The sequence below is a fragment of the Phascolarctos cinereus genome, unplaced genomic scaffold (genome assembly GCF_003287225.1).
Source record: "Phascolarctos cinereus isolate Bilbo 61053 unplaced genomic scaffold, phaCin_HiC Scaffold_4;HRSCAF=312, whole genome shotgun sequence".
Lineage (NCBI taxonomy): Eukaryota > Metazoa > Chordata > Mammalia > Diprotodontia > Phascolarctidae > Phascolarctos > Phascolarctos cinereus.
Genome location: NW_027555847.1, coordinates 390,412,827 through 390,431,813, shown reverse-complemented (window position 1 = coordinate 390,431,813; position 18,987 = coordinate 390,412,827). Strand labels below are relative to the sequence as shown.

Here is an 18,987-nt window from a genome sequence, read left to right as displayed (position 1 = left end):
TTTAGTTCTTAGTGCCTAGGCAAGAGAGTACTGTGTACCCAGTAATATAGGGTAATGGGATGGGGGTGGGGGAAGAGGAAAGGGCACAGAAAGGGCCATTGTAGACCAAAAGACAAACTTCATCAAATGCAGTTTTGCCGAACTCTGTGACCCAGGCCTCTTCAGAACACCATACCTATGTCCCACAGCAGGAGATAAAGGCCAAGGCCTCTGCTCCTGGGAGCCCCAGCTACCTTCCTAGAGGCTGTTGTGACCTCTATGTTCCCCTCACTCCAAGGCACCATTGTCCTTAGCCCCAGGAAAGGATTTTGGAGAAACTTGAAGTTTCAAATCCTCATAGCATTTTGTGGGTGGGAGCCCTTCTGATAGATTGTTCACCAGCAATTCCCCCAGTTGGGTGTAATCAAGAGGAGAAAGAACAGAGACCAGCATGTTAGGAATAGGCTGAGAGTTCAATGAATGTGTCTTGATGTGTCAATTTGCCAGAAATGTTTAAATGATCTGTTGTTTGTCATAATTCAACATTTTTATCTTCCTTAATTATCTGAATGGGTTATGGCAGTAGTAGGGAAGAAAAGACATAAAATGCATGAATTGTGCAAATGTTGAGACTTCTAGTCTATAAGCTAATTATGACTGGGTCCCTGAAGCCTTTTCTTTTGCTACAGTTATCTGCTTATTGCCATGAAATGGAGGGCCTATCAAATTCTCACATCTTTGTAAATGCAGAGCTTTTAATTTACAAAATCAAGGCAGGTCTTCTAGTAAATAACTACCTCTGGGAAGAAAAAGGTAAGCAGAAGTACAATTCAGAGGGTTTTGTTGTTGTTGCTGTTGTTGTTTACTTTCTGCCATAGTTCTTAATTGATTGATTTATGCTGTTACAAACATATGTACAAATACTGGACTTAAGGTACCAGAGTACCCACTAGATGAGACAATAGCTCCACTGTTTTCCTGTAGGCCTTTAGTCAAAGTCTTATCTGATTTTGGATGGTCATATTTTGCTGTGTAGTCACAAAATGTGAGCAGAGGAGAGAGAAAAGAGATTTAAAAAAAGTGGAGGAGATGCCTAAGATGAGGAGGAGAGAGAGAGAGGGGGAGAGACAGAGAGAGAGAGAGAGAGAGAGAGAGAGAGAGAGAGAGAGAGAGAGAGAGAGAGAGAGAGAGAGACACTGAGACTTTGAGAAACAGGCTGAGAGAAAGAGACAGAGATAAGAGCCACAGATGATGAGGATCAGTGTATCTGAGTTCAAGAAGAAGATGAAAGAAGGGAGAAAAGAGAAGAGGCAGATCGGCAGATAAGTTTTTTTGGCTTTGTAGATCTTTGAAAGCCCTGAAGAGCTTGGAAGGATTTCACATGATGAGGAATCTCTGGGGTTTTATGTCCTCAAGAGCCATACATGTCCACCATCAGATAGCATTAGGCATTTCCTTGAGCATGTCACCTGCAGCAGACAGGCTCCCCAAATGTGAGAACTGTAGGGATCATCTCCCCTATTTATAAGTTCCATGAATGAAGAGTGTAAAGATTTCCTTTTTCTCCAGTCCCACAGTTATAACTTTTGGGAGATTCTTTTTGAGACCTAACCTAAGTCAATGAGCCCAGTATAGGAAATTGCTGAGGCTGTGGGGACCTAAGAGGCTATGTTACTTCTCACTTCCTAAGCCTTGGTGGAATAGACCTTGTCCCTGTTGGGCCTTGACCCTGAATAATAGGAAGGTAATATAGTATAATAAAAGTATTCTGGGTAAGGAATGATATCATCTGTGTCTTTTTTCCAAGCTTATCAGCTTGGGCTCACTATTGTCCTCCTCACTATTCACAGGTCCATGTACACACAGAGATGAGTGAATGTGTGTGTGTGTATATACATATATATGTATATGGATTACTAACACTAACATGCATTCCTTTTCTCTCAGCTCTCTGGGTTAGATGAAATTTCTAACCATATAAGGAAGAGAGAAAAACAAACTTCTGTCAGTCAGTCAGTGACAACAAAGATCCTGTGAGCTTAGATTTAGAGTTGGAAAGGGTTGTTGAAGGCCATCTAATCTAACCCCTTTATTTTACAGATGAGAACCTGAGATTCAAAGAAATTAAATAACTTGCCCAATGTCACATTGGTAGCAAATAGCAGAGTCAGGATTCAAACCCAGGTCCTTTGATTCCAAATTCAGTGCTCTTGTTAACTGTATTATGTTGCTTTCCATGAAAAGAAAAATTTTTTTAAAAGAAAAAACCTATTTTAAGCAATGTATTTGGGATGTTTTAGTTTGAACTTTAACATTATTTTAGGGTTCCCCCCCCCAAATAGTTCAATTCTTTTTAACAAATTAAGTTGAAAAATGTTCAGTCACAGTGGGTCCTTTACCCAGAGCCTTCCCCCACCCCCATTCCCCAGTTAGTTCATTAGAAATAGCTGGGGCAAATGATGTCCCACACCTCCAGTGAAAGGCCATCTTAGACACTTGGCTTAAGAGTGTTTGCTCCATAATGAGGGTACTGGCACTGAACAGGGTACACTGAGAAATTGTTGTTTCTAGCAGGTAGCAAGGAAATACCAGTTAACTCTTCAACTGCTTCACAGCTAAAAACACACTGGGATAGTGAGTATCAAAGCTATGAAAAGACCCATTCCTTTCTTTTGATAGAAGCAGAAAAACACATTAAAGTAGAAAGAGATGGAGTTTTGTCAGTAAGTGACACAGCATAGGCATTGTTTTCAGAAGTATTCTGTCTCTCTGCCACACACACACACACACACACACACACACACACACACATTATGTTGGACAGCTGATAGAAGACTTTTAAGTTGTTGGAGGCAGCATTTTGCTTTTCAAGGTAAAACTAAGATTTATCTCTACACTCGTCCTATTAACCTGGGCAAATAATTTAACATTTCTCAGCTTCAATTTCCTCAACTGTAAAACAGAGATAACAAAAATTGTAGCACTTACCTCACACAGTCGTAGTCAGGCCTAGATGTGATAATGTATGTAAACTGCTTTGTAAACTTTTAAGGCACTAGTTAAATGATGAATTTAATGTTATAATTCTAAATCAGTATTTTTCTTTATGATAAATGCTAAACCAGAGGTGTCAGACTTGCAGACCATGGGCCTCATGAGACCTACAGCACTCCCCAGTGCAGCCCAAACCAGGTTAAAATGTAATTGGGAAATATTTAACCAACCAAATAAAAATGTAATAAAACATAGATAATATTAATACGTAGTTTTCTGTGTCAATATGCAGCCCACATGGATCTTTATATGTGGCCTCATTTCTATTTGACTTTTACATCACTGGCCTAAACTACTCTACCTCTGCTACCGTAATTTTTAAAACCACTGGTGGCAGCTACCAGAGATGAAAGCAGGATACAGAGAGGAATTCTGGAAACATTCTGGAAGCATCACTGTCTCTACAAATGTGTGTGTGTGTGTGTGTGTGTGTGTGTATACACACACACACACACATACATACATACACAATACATGCTTGTGGAAACCTGGGGTCTTGTTTCATCTATGTGCTTTAGTGTTCTCTGTAACAGGGAGTCATTGACCAAAGCTTCTTAGGCTTGGGACTAACATGGTTAATTTGGGAGCTCAGGAGAGAGGGAAGAGTTAGATATACTAATTTGGCCGTAATCTTTATAGAAATGATAATTAAATCCTTGGGAGATGAAGAGCTCTCCAAGAGAGAATAGAAAGAAGAAAAGAGGGCCTGGGACAGAACCCTGGGGGACAGTAAAGAGGAGGGAGTGAGTCATGATGATGATCCAGCCAAGGAGACTTGGAGCCAGGAGAGGTCAGGATAGGAAGGAGAACAGGGAGAGAGTTCACAAAAGTTCAGAGGCAAGAGAGTATCCCAAAAGAGGTGGTCTACAGTGTCAAATGCTGAAGAGAGGTCAAGAAGGATAAAGACTGAGAAAGGTTATTGGATTTGACAATTGAGAGATTGTTGGTAACCTTGGATAACCATTTCAATCTAGTAGTGGGGTAAGAAGCCAGATTGCAAGAGATTGAGAAATTAGTGGCAGGTGAGGAAATGGAAGCAACCAATGATAACATTTAGGGTTTTGGTTGCAAAAGGGAAGACATATAAGTGGTGGCTTGAGGGGATGGTATGATCAAGTTAAAGTTGGGTTTTTGTTTTTTTTTTTCATTTTTTAGGGATGAGGGAGATCTGGGCATGTTACAGACAGCAGAAATGTCCCTCATATGTCTGTCCTTAGCTCCCTTTTGTTCCTCTCTCTACTTTCTCCCCTGGCAATTTCTTCTACATGTGGTGACAATTTTCAGCTCTATGCAAATGACTTCAAAATCTTTGCTTCCGTTCTTGACCTCTCCCTGAGCTCCGCTATGACATGGACAACCCATCATCTTTTTTTCCTAAATCTTCCTCCCACTCCCAATTGCTCTATTTTCTAGCATCAGTATTCTTTCATTTATCCAGATTGGTAAACCTTAGAGTTGTTCCTGTCTCCCTTTTCCTTTGCCTCCTCCATGGAAATAGTTTTCCGTTTCTGTCAATTCTACCTCTGGAATGTCTTTTGTGTCCATTCCCCTTTCTTCTACTTCTATCCCTCTAATTTAGGACCTTATCATTTCTTGCCTAGGCTGCCTTTTCTTTTCGTGAGGCAGCTCGGTGGCACAGTGGATAGAGTGCTAGGCCCGTCCAAATCTAGCCTCAGACATTTGCTAGTTGTGTGACCCTGGTCAAGCCAACTTAAATAATGTTTGTTTGCCTCAGTTTTTTCAACTGTAAAACAGGGATAATAATAGTATCGATCCTACAGGGTTGTTGTGAGGATCAAATAAGATCATATTGGTAACACTCAACTTAATAAATGTTTTCTCCCTTTTCTTTCACTCTACCCCATCCCTTCCTTGGTTATCACATTATTTCCCATGGGTTCAATTATTATCTTCATGTAGATTATTCCCGTATCATTCTCTGTCTCCTTGCCTTTGCCTAGAGCTAGGGGTGGGGAACCTGCCGCCTCCAGGTCCCATGTGGTCTTCTAAGGCCTTGGGTGTGGCCTTTTGACCAGGTCCAAATGTTACAGAACAAATCCCCTTAATAAAAGGATTTGGATTCAGTCAAAGGGCCACACTTGAGGACCTAGAGGGCCACATGTGGCCTCGAGGCGGCAGGTTCCCCACCCCTGGCCTAGGCTATCCATCATGCCTGAAATGCTGTCCCTCCTCATCTTTGCCTCTTGACCTCTCTTGATTCTTTTACAATTCTCCTCAAATGTCACCTTCTGCAGGAGGCTTTCCTGGCCCCCAGCCACTTGAGCCTTCTCTAGCTTCCTATTTCCTTTCTCACAGTCTGACTCTAGCCTACTTTCCATATTTAGTTCATATTACTCCCCTCCTCATACTTCATTTTTCAACTAAGTGGAGCTATTTGCTCTTCCATTAAGTCAGTATACAATCTCCCACCTCCATGCCTTTGCATGGACTCTTCTAGTCCTGTCATGTACTCCCTCCTCACATCCACCTCCTAGAATTCCTAGCTTCCCTCAAGGCTGGGCTCAGGTGCTGCCTCATCCATGATTCTTAGTTGTTAATGCTCTCTCTCTCTCACTACCTATGTGATCTTTGGACAAGTCACAATTTCTTTAAGCCTTTGTTTCCTCATATGTAAAATGAGGATGTTGGAGTCAGTGGCCTGTGAGGTCCCTTCGAATTCTAGAGCTGTGATCTTAAGATCCTATGATTTTATGGATACTTTCAAGGTGTGCTATAGCTAGCTAGAACTGACTTGAGGGAGCCACTTGTTAAATTTTCAGTGTGAGCATTTATACCTCAGAAGTCTGCAGGCACTATAAATCAGGGCTTGATTTATTATTTCGTTGATTGTCTACACTTAAGAAAGTGATGGAGGAAATTGCAAAAATGCAGTTTAAACTTAAAAATGAGTCCTGGGTACATTATCCCCCTCAAAGAACCAGTTGTTAAACATTTATCAGCACCCCACTGTATAATACTTTTCTGTTTCTGTATTGTCCCCTTCCCCACAGCTCCTTGAGGGTAAAAACTGGTCTTCATTTTGTCTTTATATCCCCATCATCTAGCACAGCACCTTGTACATATATAGTAAGTACTTAATAAGTGTCTGTTAGGTTGGATTGGTCTCAGGACCCCTTTATACTCTTTAAAATGGTTGAGGACTTCCCCCAAAAAGCTTTCATGTAAGTTGTATCTGTTGATATTTACCATATTAGAAATTAATATTATTAGGACCCCTCAAAAGGGTCTCAGGGACACCCAGGTGTCTCTAGACCATCCTTTGAGAACCAGTGAACCAGATTAATGCACTAGCCTCCTAACTGATTGTCCTGCCTCCAATCTCCCTCTGCTCTAATCTACCTTTCACTTCGATGAACAAATAATCTTCCTAATTCACAGGCCTGAATCAGTCACTCCCCTGCTCTGAAGAAAGAGTAGAAGAACACCAAGCTTGCCTCCTGATTTAAACTGCAGTTTCAGGCTGGCATTTACTATGTGGACTGACATCAGCCAGGGTCCACTGTCATTCAGTGAAAGCATATTTGGCCCTGGGTTCGAATCATCCTCCACTAATTATAAGCCCAGTAATCAATCACAGGCAAGTTATTTGATCTTCTTAGAGACTCAGTTTCCTTATCGCTAAAACTGAGATAATAATACCTATAGCACCTACCTTGTATAGTTGTGAAGGTCAAATGAAATAATGTATATAAAGTACTTTGCAAACTAAAAGCATTATATGTAAATATCAACTGTTATTATTATAACATACTTATTTCACATTACACCCCCCACTTTGCATACATACGCTACCCTCTAGTCAAAGTGAGCTACTCACTGTTCCAAGATCTTGTCCTGCTGTCTCGTGCCTCTGTGCATCCCTCATGCCTGGAACCGAGTCCCTGCTTCTCATCTCCACTTATTGATATCTTTTCCCTTCTTCAACAACCCGGCTCAGGTTTTCCTTCTTCCATGAGGCCCTTCCTGACCCCCCCACCCCCACCCCCATCCCACCCCACCAGGAGATCCAGGAAGTAATCTCTCCTTCCTTGAATGTCCTGGGCCATTTATTTGACCTTTCCTAAGCATGGCATCATCTTTAAAGTTATGTTATAGGAATTTATGTCTTCTTCTCCTTCCCAAACCCCAACTAAATTTTAAGCTCCTTGAAGGCATCTTTAGATTGCATAGTAGGCACTTAATACATGTTTGTTGAACCAAATTGAATACAGAGATACATGTACACACAAACTTACACAGGAATAACTCATGGGCACAGATTTGCACAGACAGAGACACACAATTCCCCTACACCCACATGCTGTGGTTTGGGCTCTTATTCTACAAACTGTATAACCCCGCTATCTGCCCACATCCCCTGTCCCTGTGGGAAGCTGGGAGGGGACCCAATTCCAAGTTTCTGAAATAGTAGGGACTCTCCACCCACACCTCTTCTCCCCACCCCAGCCTCAGAATCCAGCCCCTGGCAAATAGATAATAGTACCTACATATTTGGGTACCTCTGACTGATACTGGGTGTACAATGTCCCTGCAGTGGAAAGAGGCTGGAGAGCTGATTGAGCCGCCGAATTCAGCCTTAACTGTACTGTCCAAAGAAAGCCAGAGTCCCCAGAATGGGACAGGTCCCCCCACCTGGAGGTCAGGCCTCACAGTATTTAAGGCGTCAGCCAGGGCAGGGTACTTCTTCAGAGATTTATGCCAGTAGAGAGCGAGCTGGTGGAGATGGAGGGAACATGGCTAGGGGAGGGAGAAAGGGAGAAGATGGGAAGAGGACAGAAGGGATGAATGCAGGGGAAATTGAAGAGGGAGATATAGAGAGCTCCTAGCTTCTCTGACTTGTCTTTCCCCTTCCAATCCATCATGTACACCACTTTCCCCACCCCGAAAATACCCATTTAAATGGTTCCCTTGTGCCTGCATTTATTAACTCTAAACTCCCAATTCTGACATTCAAGGCCCTCTCCAATGTTGTGATACTGCCTGTTCTCCCCACCCTCAGCTCCAGCCAGGCCACTGTACCATCCATCATCGGTGGCTCATTTCCACCTCTGGGCTCTACTCTCCACTTGGAATGTCCTCACCCTTGCCCTCTAGTAATTGAGATCCTACCTGTTCTTTAAGGCCCAGCTTGCACTCCACCTCCTCTATGAAGCCTTCCTCAACAATCCAGATCCAATAAGTCACTCCCTCTAAACTCCATTGGGGGATATATTTTATCACACAGTTTAGCACTTAACCCTGTGCTGCCTTGTGTCTGCTCACTGTTATTTCACGGTGTGTCCTTGTCCCACCAGGGAGACTTCCAGTTCCTCAAGGCAAGAACTGCCGCCCGCTTCTCCTGCGTCCTCCACAGCTCCTAGCTCAGGGCTAGGAACACAGTGGGGATCAGTAAAGACTAGTTGATCAATTGAGAGAGAAGAAAGGGGAAATTAGAGAGAAAAGAAGAGAGAAACAGAAGGGACGTGAGTAAGAAAGAGAGGAGGGAAGGTTGATGGTAGAAGGGGAGGAAAATGGGTGGCAGTGAGTGATGAGAAAAGGTAAGATGAAAGCTGAGGATGCACAGAGTGTCATCAGTGGGGAAGAAGAGACTTGGGCTGTTGGGGATTAGCAGGGGAGGAGGTTGAAGGAGCAGGAGGCAGACAGATACCAATATTGGGTGGGCCCCACTGCTCTCACCATGGACATTTCCCAGCTCCCATGGTTAGGGAGCTCAGGCAGAGGGATCACCTCCCCTAAAAGTCCATCTTTAAAATCAAGAAGGGGGAAGGCCCTGGGAACAAGGAGCCACTTTGCACTTTTGTTCCCCACTCCTTCTGCCTCAAGGGCTAGTCTGAAGGAGTGGATGTTCCCAGAAAAGACCTGCCACCACAGTTGCTGTCTGTGGGTCGTTTTCTGTGCAGTGTGACTCCAGTGCCCATTCTCCCCACCCTTCACCCACCACCTCCCTCCTCACAACCTCCTGGCCTTGGCCCACCCCCCAGCCTCCTTCCAAGGGGGCTGGCAGGGGAGGGTCAGGGGAATAAGGAGGGGTCCTAACTGACCCCTCAGCTGTGACATTGTGCCCTGTCCTCAGAAGGGGGCAGAGAGGATGCAGTGTGGGTGCAGAAAGCTCAGAGAAGAAAGAAGATCCAGAGAAAGAAGCTGAGAGATGGGGAAAGGAGAATCAGAGAAAGACAGCTGGGGAGAGGAGGGGAGGAGGAAAAGGAGGCAGATCAAAAGCAGTTTGCAAATGGTAACTTGTTGCGAGCAATGCCCTTTCCTAGGTGAATCTAATTGGTTTGTTATCTTTACCCACCAAAGCATTTACTTTGGTTAGTCGCCCGATCCACAAACACTTTCGAGGAGATGACATTACCGAAAGGGAGGAACATCTGCATCAGCTCAGCATCCCCAAACTCCTGGGGCAGATGGTAGATGAACAGGTTACAGCCCTCTGGCCCTGTGGTTGAGGAAGGAGAGGACAAGGGGAGAGAGACAGAGAGAGGAAGAGAGAGACAGAGAGAGGGAGGGACAGAGAGACAGAGACAGAGACAGAGAGAAAGCAACAGCAACAGCAACATGGAGGCCATGAGAGAAACAAAGAGACAGAGAAACAGAGAAAAAGCCAGAGAAAGACAGAGTGGCAGACAGAGCCAGAGAGACAAAAAGAGACACAGAGACAGAGACAAAAAGGGACAGAGAGATAGAGAGACAGAGTCAGAGACAGACAGAGATAGAAGAGACATGAGCAGTCTTCCAGCTTAACCGGGGTAGCGGGGTAGGGTGGGACAAAAGTTTAGGAGATAGAGAATAGCTCAGCCAAGATTCATATTTCAATGAGCAGGTTTTGAATTAGAACACAGGAAGGCTAGTATGTGGGTGGAAGGAGCGCTGGATTAGGGGTCAGGACATTTGTGATGCTACAGAAGCATTTCACCCACATGTCGTTGGTTTCCCCATCTGAAAAATGGGGATAATAATCTTGGTGGTTCCCACTTTCACAGGGATTCTGTGAGAATAAGATGAGATAACAGATATGAAAAATAGGAAATTCCATGCCAATGTAGGGGTTGTCATTTTAGATGCTGGTGACCATGTCCATTATACAGCCTCAAAAAATAAACACAGGTGGTACTAGCTAGGGGAGAGAATCGACACCCTGCCTGAAGTGAGTGAGATCACCCGATATTCGCCTCCATCCCTAGTATCTTCTGGGACCCCCAGGCTGAAGAGGACCACCCAGATATTTCACATACTACTGTCATTTCTTATAGGACTGCACCTATACTGTCTCAAAAAGAGAAAGCCACACATCTTACTTTTAGGGTCTTTTGGGAAAGGTATTTCTTAACCTCCCTTTATAACCCCTGCATACACCATGATGATTTCTGCTTCTCTGCCTTTTGTTACGTCCTTCCTTCTATCTGGAATGCCTTCTTCCTCACCACTCCACATCTCCCCTCTTATCCAAATCTTAACCATCTTTCAAGGCTTATCTTGAATCCCACAGCTTCCAAGCAGCCTCCCTTGCATACTCTAGCCCCCCACTCAAAATCAAGCTCTCTTTCCATGGCACCACAGAATCACCCCAAAGCAGCCAGAAATGCTCGTGTTTTGGGAAGGATGGAACCAGGCCTCTGATTTCATAAAGGTAGTAAATTCCCAGTGGAGGGAATATCTCCACCAAGGCAAATTATCAACTGCTCTGCGATTTATAGTCTTAGAGATCTTTCTGGGGCACTCAGAGGTTAAATGAATTGCCCAGGGTCACAGAGTCAGTATATGTCAGAGGCAGACATTAAACTCAGGTCTTCCTGACTCCTAGGTCAGCTCTCTATCCATTACACCAGAGGTGTCAAACACGTGGCCCAAATCACGGGAGTGCAATCTTAATCAGATTAAAATGTAATTGGGAAATATTTAACAAAATAAATTAAAAAATACAATAAAACATAGATAGCATCACATCTTAAAACTAAGTCAATATGTGGCCCACAGGGATCCTTCTGTCCAGATGAGTGGTCCCCATTTCTATTTGATTCTGACACTCCTGCACTATATCATGCTGCCTTAGGCATTTGCCCCTGTATTAAATTGTCTCTGACTGCTGTGCTTTGCCAACTCCTGTGTCCGCTTTTAATGATTTTTCTGACTCCTCTCTTGCTGACAGAATGTCAGCTGTCACTTCTTGTGTATCAAATTCTAGCAGTCTCCAGGCTCATTCTAATTTGCTTTTTCCAAATCTGCTATAGAAATAAGATAGTTAGAATGGTTTGTAAAATAAGCCTAAATAGGCTCCGAGCAATAGCCTGAGGTGTTTGCCTACAAAGAAAAATGGAATAACCTTTAGTGATGACTACCTTGGCAGCTCGAAGGCTTCATAGAACCAGGGGGCTTCATCTTTCATTCCAGTGCCATTTAGGGAAGATTCCATGGGTAGGTTCTTATATCTTCCATTCACAAGATATGAACAATCTGGGAAAATGGGGCTAATGTTGGAATGGAACTGTTCTCTAATGTGATTTTTCAGGTGAGTTACTATATACGTGCAAGATATCCAGGGCTGGCTTTCTGACAGCACCAGGTGAGGAAACACCTTACTTTCCTCTGGAAACTGGAATAATTTGTGTTTTAATAAGACTGTATTTTTAGACGACCCTAAAGGTGCAAACCAAAGAGAAATTTTGTATGTGTTTAGAGCTTACAGAAATTCTTCAATGCTTTATGTGCCCATTGTGTTGTGTATATCACACTAAGGACTTCAGCCTGGCCTTTCATGCTCAAAGGCCAGTCTAGCCCCATCTCTCCCTGGCCCCCATCATTCTGCCCCACCCCCTTGAAATACTCTGTGCTCTAGCTCTACTGATCTGCTCCTGGTTCCATGAGATGACCTAGGGTTTTCTTGTTGCTCTTTCCTCTCACTGTTCCCTTCACCCACCATTGTGGTAGAGTGGGGGAAGCACTGGATTTCTAGTCAGTGAACCTGGAGCCCTGGGCTCTGTCACTTACAGCCTGTATGACCTGGTCCTCAGGTTTCCAATCTGTAAAATGAGCGGGTTGGAATAGGTGATCTCTAAAGTCCCTTCGAGGTCTAAATCCATGGTCCAGTGTATAACCTCCCTTCTGTCTCTGCCTAGCACTCTGCCAGAGTGCTACCTATCCATCAGGAATCAATCAGTTCAGATGTCACTTCACATGAATCATTCTCATATTCTCCCAAGCTAGAAATAATTTCTCTGCCTTCCCAACACACTCTATACTTTTCTTATGACGTTTTTCCACACTCTACTTTGGATCATATTTATTGAAATACTTGTGTGAATAGAAGCAGTATGGTTTTGTGTTTAGGGGTTCTGGGTATTAGAGTCAGGAAGACCTGGGATAAAATCTCGCCTTTGATGTTTGCTAGCTCTGTCACCTTGGGCAAGTCACTTAACATCTATATGCCTCAGGCAGTTCCCTAAGGTTTATCAACAGGGGAAGGAATCCAGACACAGAGCCTCCCCTACACTGATGAATGAATGATAAAGCATTTATTCCATACTTACTAGGTGCTTGGGACTGTGCTAAATGCAGAAGATGTGTGTATGTATACAGAAAAACAGTGCCTGCCCTCAGGGAGCTTATATTCTCATAAGGGAAGATAATATATAAGGGGATAGTGGCCAGGCAGGAATATTTTGATACTTCAGTATTCTTATATGCTTGTGTTGTCCCCTTACTAGGCTGTGAATTGCCCCACTCAGAGCTACCCTTTCTTATACCATAGAAGAAAAATTTCAATTTCCCCACTACCTATAACTCTTAGAGAATTACCTAGTATACTGAGAAGTTAAGTGACCTCCCCAAGGTCCTACAGTTGGTATGAAAGAGCAAGACTTTAACTGAGAGCTTCATGCTACACTGCCTCCCATAAGGAAATACTGGGGTTTAAAATAACAAGTAAAAGGGGGGAAATTACAATATTAGAAAAATTTTTAAATGTTTTTAAAGGTTCTGTGAAAATACAGAAAGAGTTAGGTCTAGGTCTTCCTTTTCATTCCCTGATGGAATTTATCTTCCTTTCTTGTAGTTCTTAGAATAAGCCCACCTAAGGCATAAAGCTCTTTTTCAAAAAAAATTCACATTTTTGTAGTGTTATACTTTTCTTATGAAATGTCTGTGAGGTAAGCAGTTCAGATGTAATTATTCCTATTAAACAAATTGACAGAGGAAAAATGATTTGTTCAAGGTGAAATGGTTAGAAGGTATCAAGGCTGCGGCTGGAGCTCAGGTATCTTGACAAGTCCAGGGCTCTTTCCACTACCCAATCTTGGTCTCAATTCATTGAGGGGGAGGTAAGTTCACATTTAGGCTAAGAGAATCTGAAGGAACTGGAACCTTCTTGGAACCAGGCAAGAGTCTAGAGATATAGGGAGAGAGAAATAGAATGGAAATGATAGTCTGACAACTTTAGGTGTCAGCCAGTGAAACGGCAGGTAAGACAGTGAGAAATGGAAGAAAATCCCGGGGGGGATTGGATCTGACTGGTCTTCTTTCTACCTGGACTTTCCTCCCACTTCTCTTGTGGATTGATGATGACAGTAGAGATGAATTCTGACCATACTGTATCATCTGTTTTTGAATTTTTAAGTATTTCCTCCTTTTATTCATCTTTGAACTGTTCTGGCAGTGGAGAATGGTTGATGTTTATGAATCCAATCTGCTTACCAGGTCTTTCTATAGGAGATCCTTGCTACCACTGGAAACCCTCACTGTTATTCAATGAACCACACAGAGTGCAGACTAGTTGGAACTATCCTCAGGTCTCTTGGCTGTCCTTCCATGATTGCTCCTCCTTCCCTCCCTCCTAGTCTCTTCTTTGTACAGAATGCTTATCAACCTGGAATAGCTTCCCCATTTTTCCCTAAATTCTACCTGTCCTTAAGAGCCCAGAGCAGCTCTTCGGTGAAACTTTCCCAGATGACCTTATCACTTTTTTCAGTAATTCCTAAAGCACTGTACAGTCTACCATTCATTCACAAGATCAGAGATTGAGAACAGGAAGGGGACTTAGAAGCCATCTAGTCTGACCCTCTTCATTTTATAGATGAGAAAATTGAGTCTCAGAGAGGTCAGATGACTTGCCTGAGGTCATACAGGTAGTGTCAGAGTCAGGATTTGAACCCAGGTACTCTGACTTCATATTCAACATCCTTTCCATTGTACCACTGCTTCAAAGTTAGACTTATTCCCTCGGTTACACTGTAAGTTCCCTGAGGGTGAGCCATGTCTCCTGCATTGGACTAGGGACACCCCAGGAATGTGAATCGTATCTCCTTGTTGTGAAAGCTCTTTAAGTCTTTGTGATTTAAATGTAATTGAGTTTCTGTTTAAATATTAGTTTTAAATGGTTTGTTCTGTTGAAAAATATTTGTTACATTTAGATGTGTCAGAGACAAGTTATTAAAGTGGCTGGTTGCTAAGGTAATCATTGAATGCAAATTCCCTATAGTACCTAACAATTAGATTCTCCTTGGGAAGAGGAAAGGTCCTCTTTTATCTGAGAATGGAAAATGACGCCTTTTGACTGGAAAAGGAAGTCATGAAATTCCATGCTCTTGCATGTTGACACATCACTGAAGTTATTTAAGTAGACTTGTGATTGTCTTTCTGCCCATGGGAAAGAGTCAGTAAGGAAAGGTGGCTTCTCAGTCACCTTGAGGTAGCACTTTAGGCACACTGAAGAGAAGACGAGGACCTTTGAAGGGAAAACACTGCCCTTGAAGGAAATCCTACCTTGACCCAGTTCAGTATATCTCCTGTCCTAAGTAGGAAGGAAATTTAGGTTGCTGATTTGGTGACAGGGAGTAGAAGAGCAAAGCTGAAAGGCAAATTGGAGGTTGGCTCCCACTACAGTCACAGAAACTATGATGTGAACAGAGTAATTTCAAGGACATATCATCCAGGCTGGACTGCTTTCAGAAACAACCAGGAAAGAGACTACATATCTGTGTAGAGAAATGATACCTGTATCATAGAAAAACTCCACCCTCTTCTCTTTTTCCCCAACAGACAATGAGTTTGATGGTATCCTTCAAACTCAGGACAATTAGAGCCAGTTATCTTAGTTAAGGGGTCTGTACTTGGGGAGGGGCAGTAGAAAGAGGTAGAGTGGTTCTGGGACTGGGATCCAGGCAGCCTAGCTCCCAGACTTACCTTCTCTCTGTTGCTGTGGGATCATTGGAGGCGGCTGAGGGAACGCTTGGCTTATCTGACCATAGGCAGCAGGGTAAGCGGCTGTTGGAGGAAGAAAGGAGAGGGAGACCAGAGTGAGAGAGGGTGACAGAGACTAGGAAAGAGAAACAGAATGAGAGATAGAGAAATATTTCGGTATCAGGCAGCAAAATCAAACAAGCCAAAATGCACTTTTCAGCTCAGTCAATGGAGATAAAGCCAACTTTTGATTATCTGCATCAATGGAGAGAAGCAGCAGCAGGGAAAATAACAGCAGTGGATAAAGCCAAACAATAAAGAATTCAAAACAATGCCTCATACGAAATGACAGATAATCCAAAATAAGAGATAATCCAAAACGGTGGGTTATCTTCAAGCCAGGGATAACCTCCCACCATTTGTAATGCATGATGTAATATTTTCTCTTAGCAGACTTATTTTTTTCTGATCAGGTTGTCAACAGGCTGACATTATCATGAATGAATTATTTGATGGGTTGTGTAAAAATGGTGTTGGTGGGGGAGGTAGTAACAGAAGTGGGGTGGGGAGGGGAAACCATCCTTTAGATAAATACAGGCTATGGCTAATCAACAAAATACATATCCTATTAGTATAAAGAACTGAGAGATCACAGTCCATTGTTGTCATACATTGGCCAAGGCTGTGGTGTTTAGCTTCCCTATTCTGGGTGATGGGAGTTGTCACTAGCCAGTTAGGACCAGGCAGGAGAAGGGGCTGCAGGGCTCAAGGGAAGGGGGTCCTGGTTTTTCTGTTGGGCTCCAGGCTGTAGAAACAGTGCTTAAAAACTAGATTCCCTTTTAATTTAGGAAGAGGTAACAAGTCCAAATATTCCCTAGTTTGTCTCTGCCTAGTGCTGTCTCTGGCATTTTCATGAGTTATCCCAAACTAACTATCCTACTTTTCCCATGGTCATATGTCAAGGAGTGAATCCTGGTTTGAGTCAGGAGGCTGGGGATGTTAGTGTGTAACATCTACACCTTTGAACAAGGGGAAGAAGTGAAGGGAGACAGGGAAATGGGATGAAATAGGAGAAAGAAGGACCTTTTTCTTACTCCCCCCACCCAAGAGCAGCAAACACGTTCCTCTGTCACTCACAGGGATTCTCTTGACCTCCCTCTGTCCTCCTCTCTTTGTATTTCCCTCTCCTTTGCTTCCTGCTCTGTTTCCTTCTGTCTTTTGCCCTTGTCACTCTCCTTTCTTTTTCTATCTTTTTTGTTGTCATTCTCCCCCCTTTTCTCCCTCTTTGTTATTCTATGTCCCCCATCTCTCGCAGTCTTCTTTTGTCTCACTATTTCCTTTGCTCCGTATGTCTTCTGACTTTCCTCCCACATTCCTTCTGTTTCTTACTATTGCTCTCTCCTTTATCTCTGTTCTTTCCTTATTTTGTTTTTTCTCACTCAGTCCACTCTGCCTTGAGTTCATTTCCTTCTTTTGTTCATTCTGTCCTTCTATCTCTTGCTACCTCTTTTCCCTCCTCAATCTCTTCCTATCTCCCCTTCTCTCATTTTTTCTCTATGTCATATCTCTCTCCGTCCTCTTCCTCTTGAACTCTCTCTTCCTCCTCTTCTCCTCCCTCTCTCCCTTCCTCTTCTGTCTCCTGCCCTTCCTCTTCCTCTGACTTTTCTATCTCCCTTATCCTCTCTTGTGTAATTTTTCTTAGATCTTTTTTTTTTTCTGACTTCCTCTGTCTCTGTTTCCATCTTCATGTTAAGTTAGCTGAGGTAAGAGAAAGGGAACAATTTAGCAAGCATCACTGGCATTAACAGGGCTAGTCAAATCAACAAAGTTTGTTTTGCTCCCTTGCTCCTGTGCCTTCTTCTTCCTTAGTTCTCTCTATATCATCACCACCCTAACCCTATTCGGCAGAAAAGTACCTGAAAACTTCTAGATATTGAATATGCATTCCCTGCAGGTTTCACTTAAAAAGTAGGCCCTGGAGGGGACAGAAACTATAATGGGAGTGGGGGAGGAGATGGTAGGCCTCTGGAGGAGATACTTTGCATACCAGGACTCCTGATGTCACGCATATCACACATTGCAGGTGTTTACCTACTATTTCTCTGTCTAGGGTTTATTGTGAGCACTAATGCAGTGAGTGTAGTATTAGGAAAGCTTACACTGTGGGGCCCCTGCTGGTCTGAGCAGTGACTGCCTCTCCAAGAAGTCTCAAGCATGCTTCCCTTCACTCCTTCTGTCATCTCTGCACCCTCAGCAACTTCCTGGGTGCCCTTTCTCCTCTTCCCTCACCCCCTCCAGTGCTAAATCCCCAAGCAGAATCAAATCAGCCCTGCCACTGTTCTGGCTCTCTGGTCACCACTTCTTTAGGAGTGTTGTATGTCTCATAGGAAAGTAGACTCTTGCTTGCTAATACTTGTAACCCCAACACTTAATAGTGTTCATCATGGTCATGTAGTGAGTGCTTAACAAATGCTTTTTCCATTCACTTAAAGGACGATATCCCTATGAGTTGTTAGCTGCACGGGGGCTTAATGAGTTACTCATTCCCCCAATCTAGATAACTCAAATATCAATACTGTTTTTTACCTTCTCTGTGACTAATCACATCTTGCCCCCCCAAGAACCTGTCTGTTCGTCAGTGTGAGCTCCCAGAAAGCAAATTCTGTGTGTGCACATGCATGTGCATGGGCATGTATGTGTGTGTTGTGTGTGTTTTGTTAGCTTGAACCAGATGGAATTAGGAAGAAAAATCTTTGATTACTTTAAAAAAATTCCAGAACCAATAAATAAGGACTTTTGGAGAAGAATCTGTTTGAACTTATCCATTCTTTTGCATTAGCCACTGTTTTGGAGCACCTGATAGTTGCTGCATTTTTTTAGTGTTTTGGATCATCTACTATTTTGGATTATTTGTGCTGCTGTTCCAGTCTGCTAGTGAACATAATCCAGAATTGACTGTGCCCAGCTTAAAGGGAGAAATGGGCTGGAAGTGGTCCCTGCCCAAGGGAGTGAAGGACAAGTATGGAGGAATTGGTGAAGTCAGGCTTTGTTTCTCCATGTTTCTTCATTTGGTTCTATTCCCCATCACCCTGGGGCAGCTAGGCACAGCCTGGACTCTGGGCAGGGGGTGGGGGGGTGGGGGGTGCAGCAAGTTCTGTTGGGAGGAAATGAGAAGGGCTCCAAGAGTGTTCTTTCCCTTACTTGCATTCACTCTGGCCTCCTACAACACTAAGTTCGAACCACATACTCTTCTCTATTGTTTCCTAATTGTTACATGTGTGAGTCTAGTCTTCCACAACTATACTGTAAACTCCTTGCATCATCTGTTGTCTCTTCTACAGTCCCCAGCATATACTCTACATCCTTCCTTCCTTTCTTCCTTCCTTTTTCTTTCTTTATTTCTCCTTTTCTCCCTTCCCCTCCCCTCCAGTTCCCTTCCCTTCCCTTCCTTTTCCTTCCTCCCTCTTTCTACACGTTCATGTCCAAATACTGTCCATCCTGAAGTCTCTAGTTTTCAGTCCCACCTCTTCCATGAAGCCTTCTGTGAATGTTGCCACTCACACTGATCTCATCTTTTTCTAACATTCTTTCTCAGCACTTTGGAACTGAATCTCACAATCCCACAATTTTTCACCTGACCAGACACTCTCCTGTGTTGTTCTATATTTGATATGTGTGTTTTATTTCCCCAACTATGCTATAAACTCCCCAAGGGGATGAATTGTATCCGCCTCTTTTCTTAATGTCTCTCAGGCTGGG

At 43.3% G+C, this 18,987-nt stretch overlaps 1 protein-coding gene across 21 annotated transcripts in view; it reads right to left on the bottom strand.

Annotated features, from left to right (window-relative positions):
* CELF4 (CUGBP Elav-like family member 4) overlaps positions 1–18,987 on the bottom strand; it is a 583,999-nt gene that overhangs the window by 15,148 nt on the left and 549,864 nt on the right. For 9 of the 21 annotated variants that reach the window (XM_078153279.1, XM_020985716.2, XM_020985719.2 and 6 more), the window contains 2 exons: positions 15,232–15,312; positions 9,350–9,493 (listed from right to left, as the gene is read on the bottom strand). In XM_078153279.1, coding sequence (XP_078009405.1) covers positions 9,350–9,493; positions 15,232–15,312 — 225 coding nt within the window. The remainder of the gene's footprint in view (positions 1–9,349; positions 9,494–15,231; positions 15,313–18,987) is intronic. The other 12 variants (XM_078153284.1, XM_078153280.1, XM_020985720.2 and 9 more) reach the window with 2 other exon arrangements.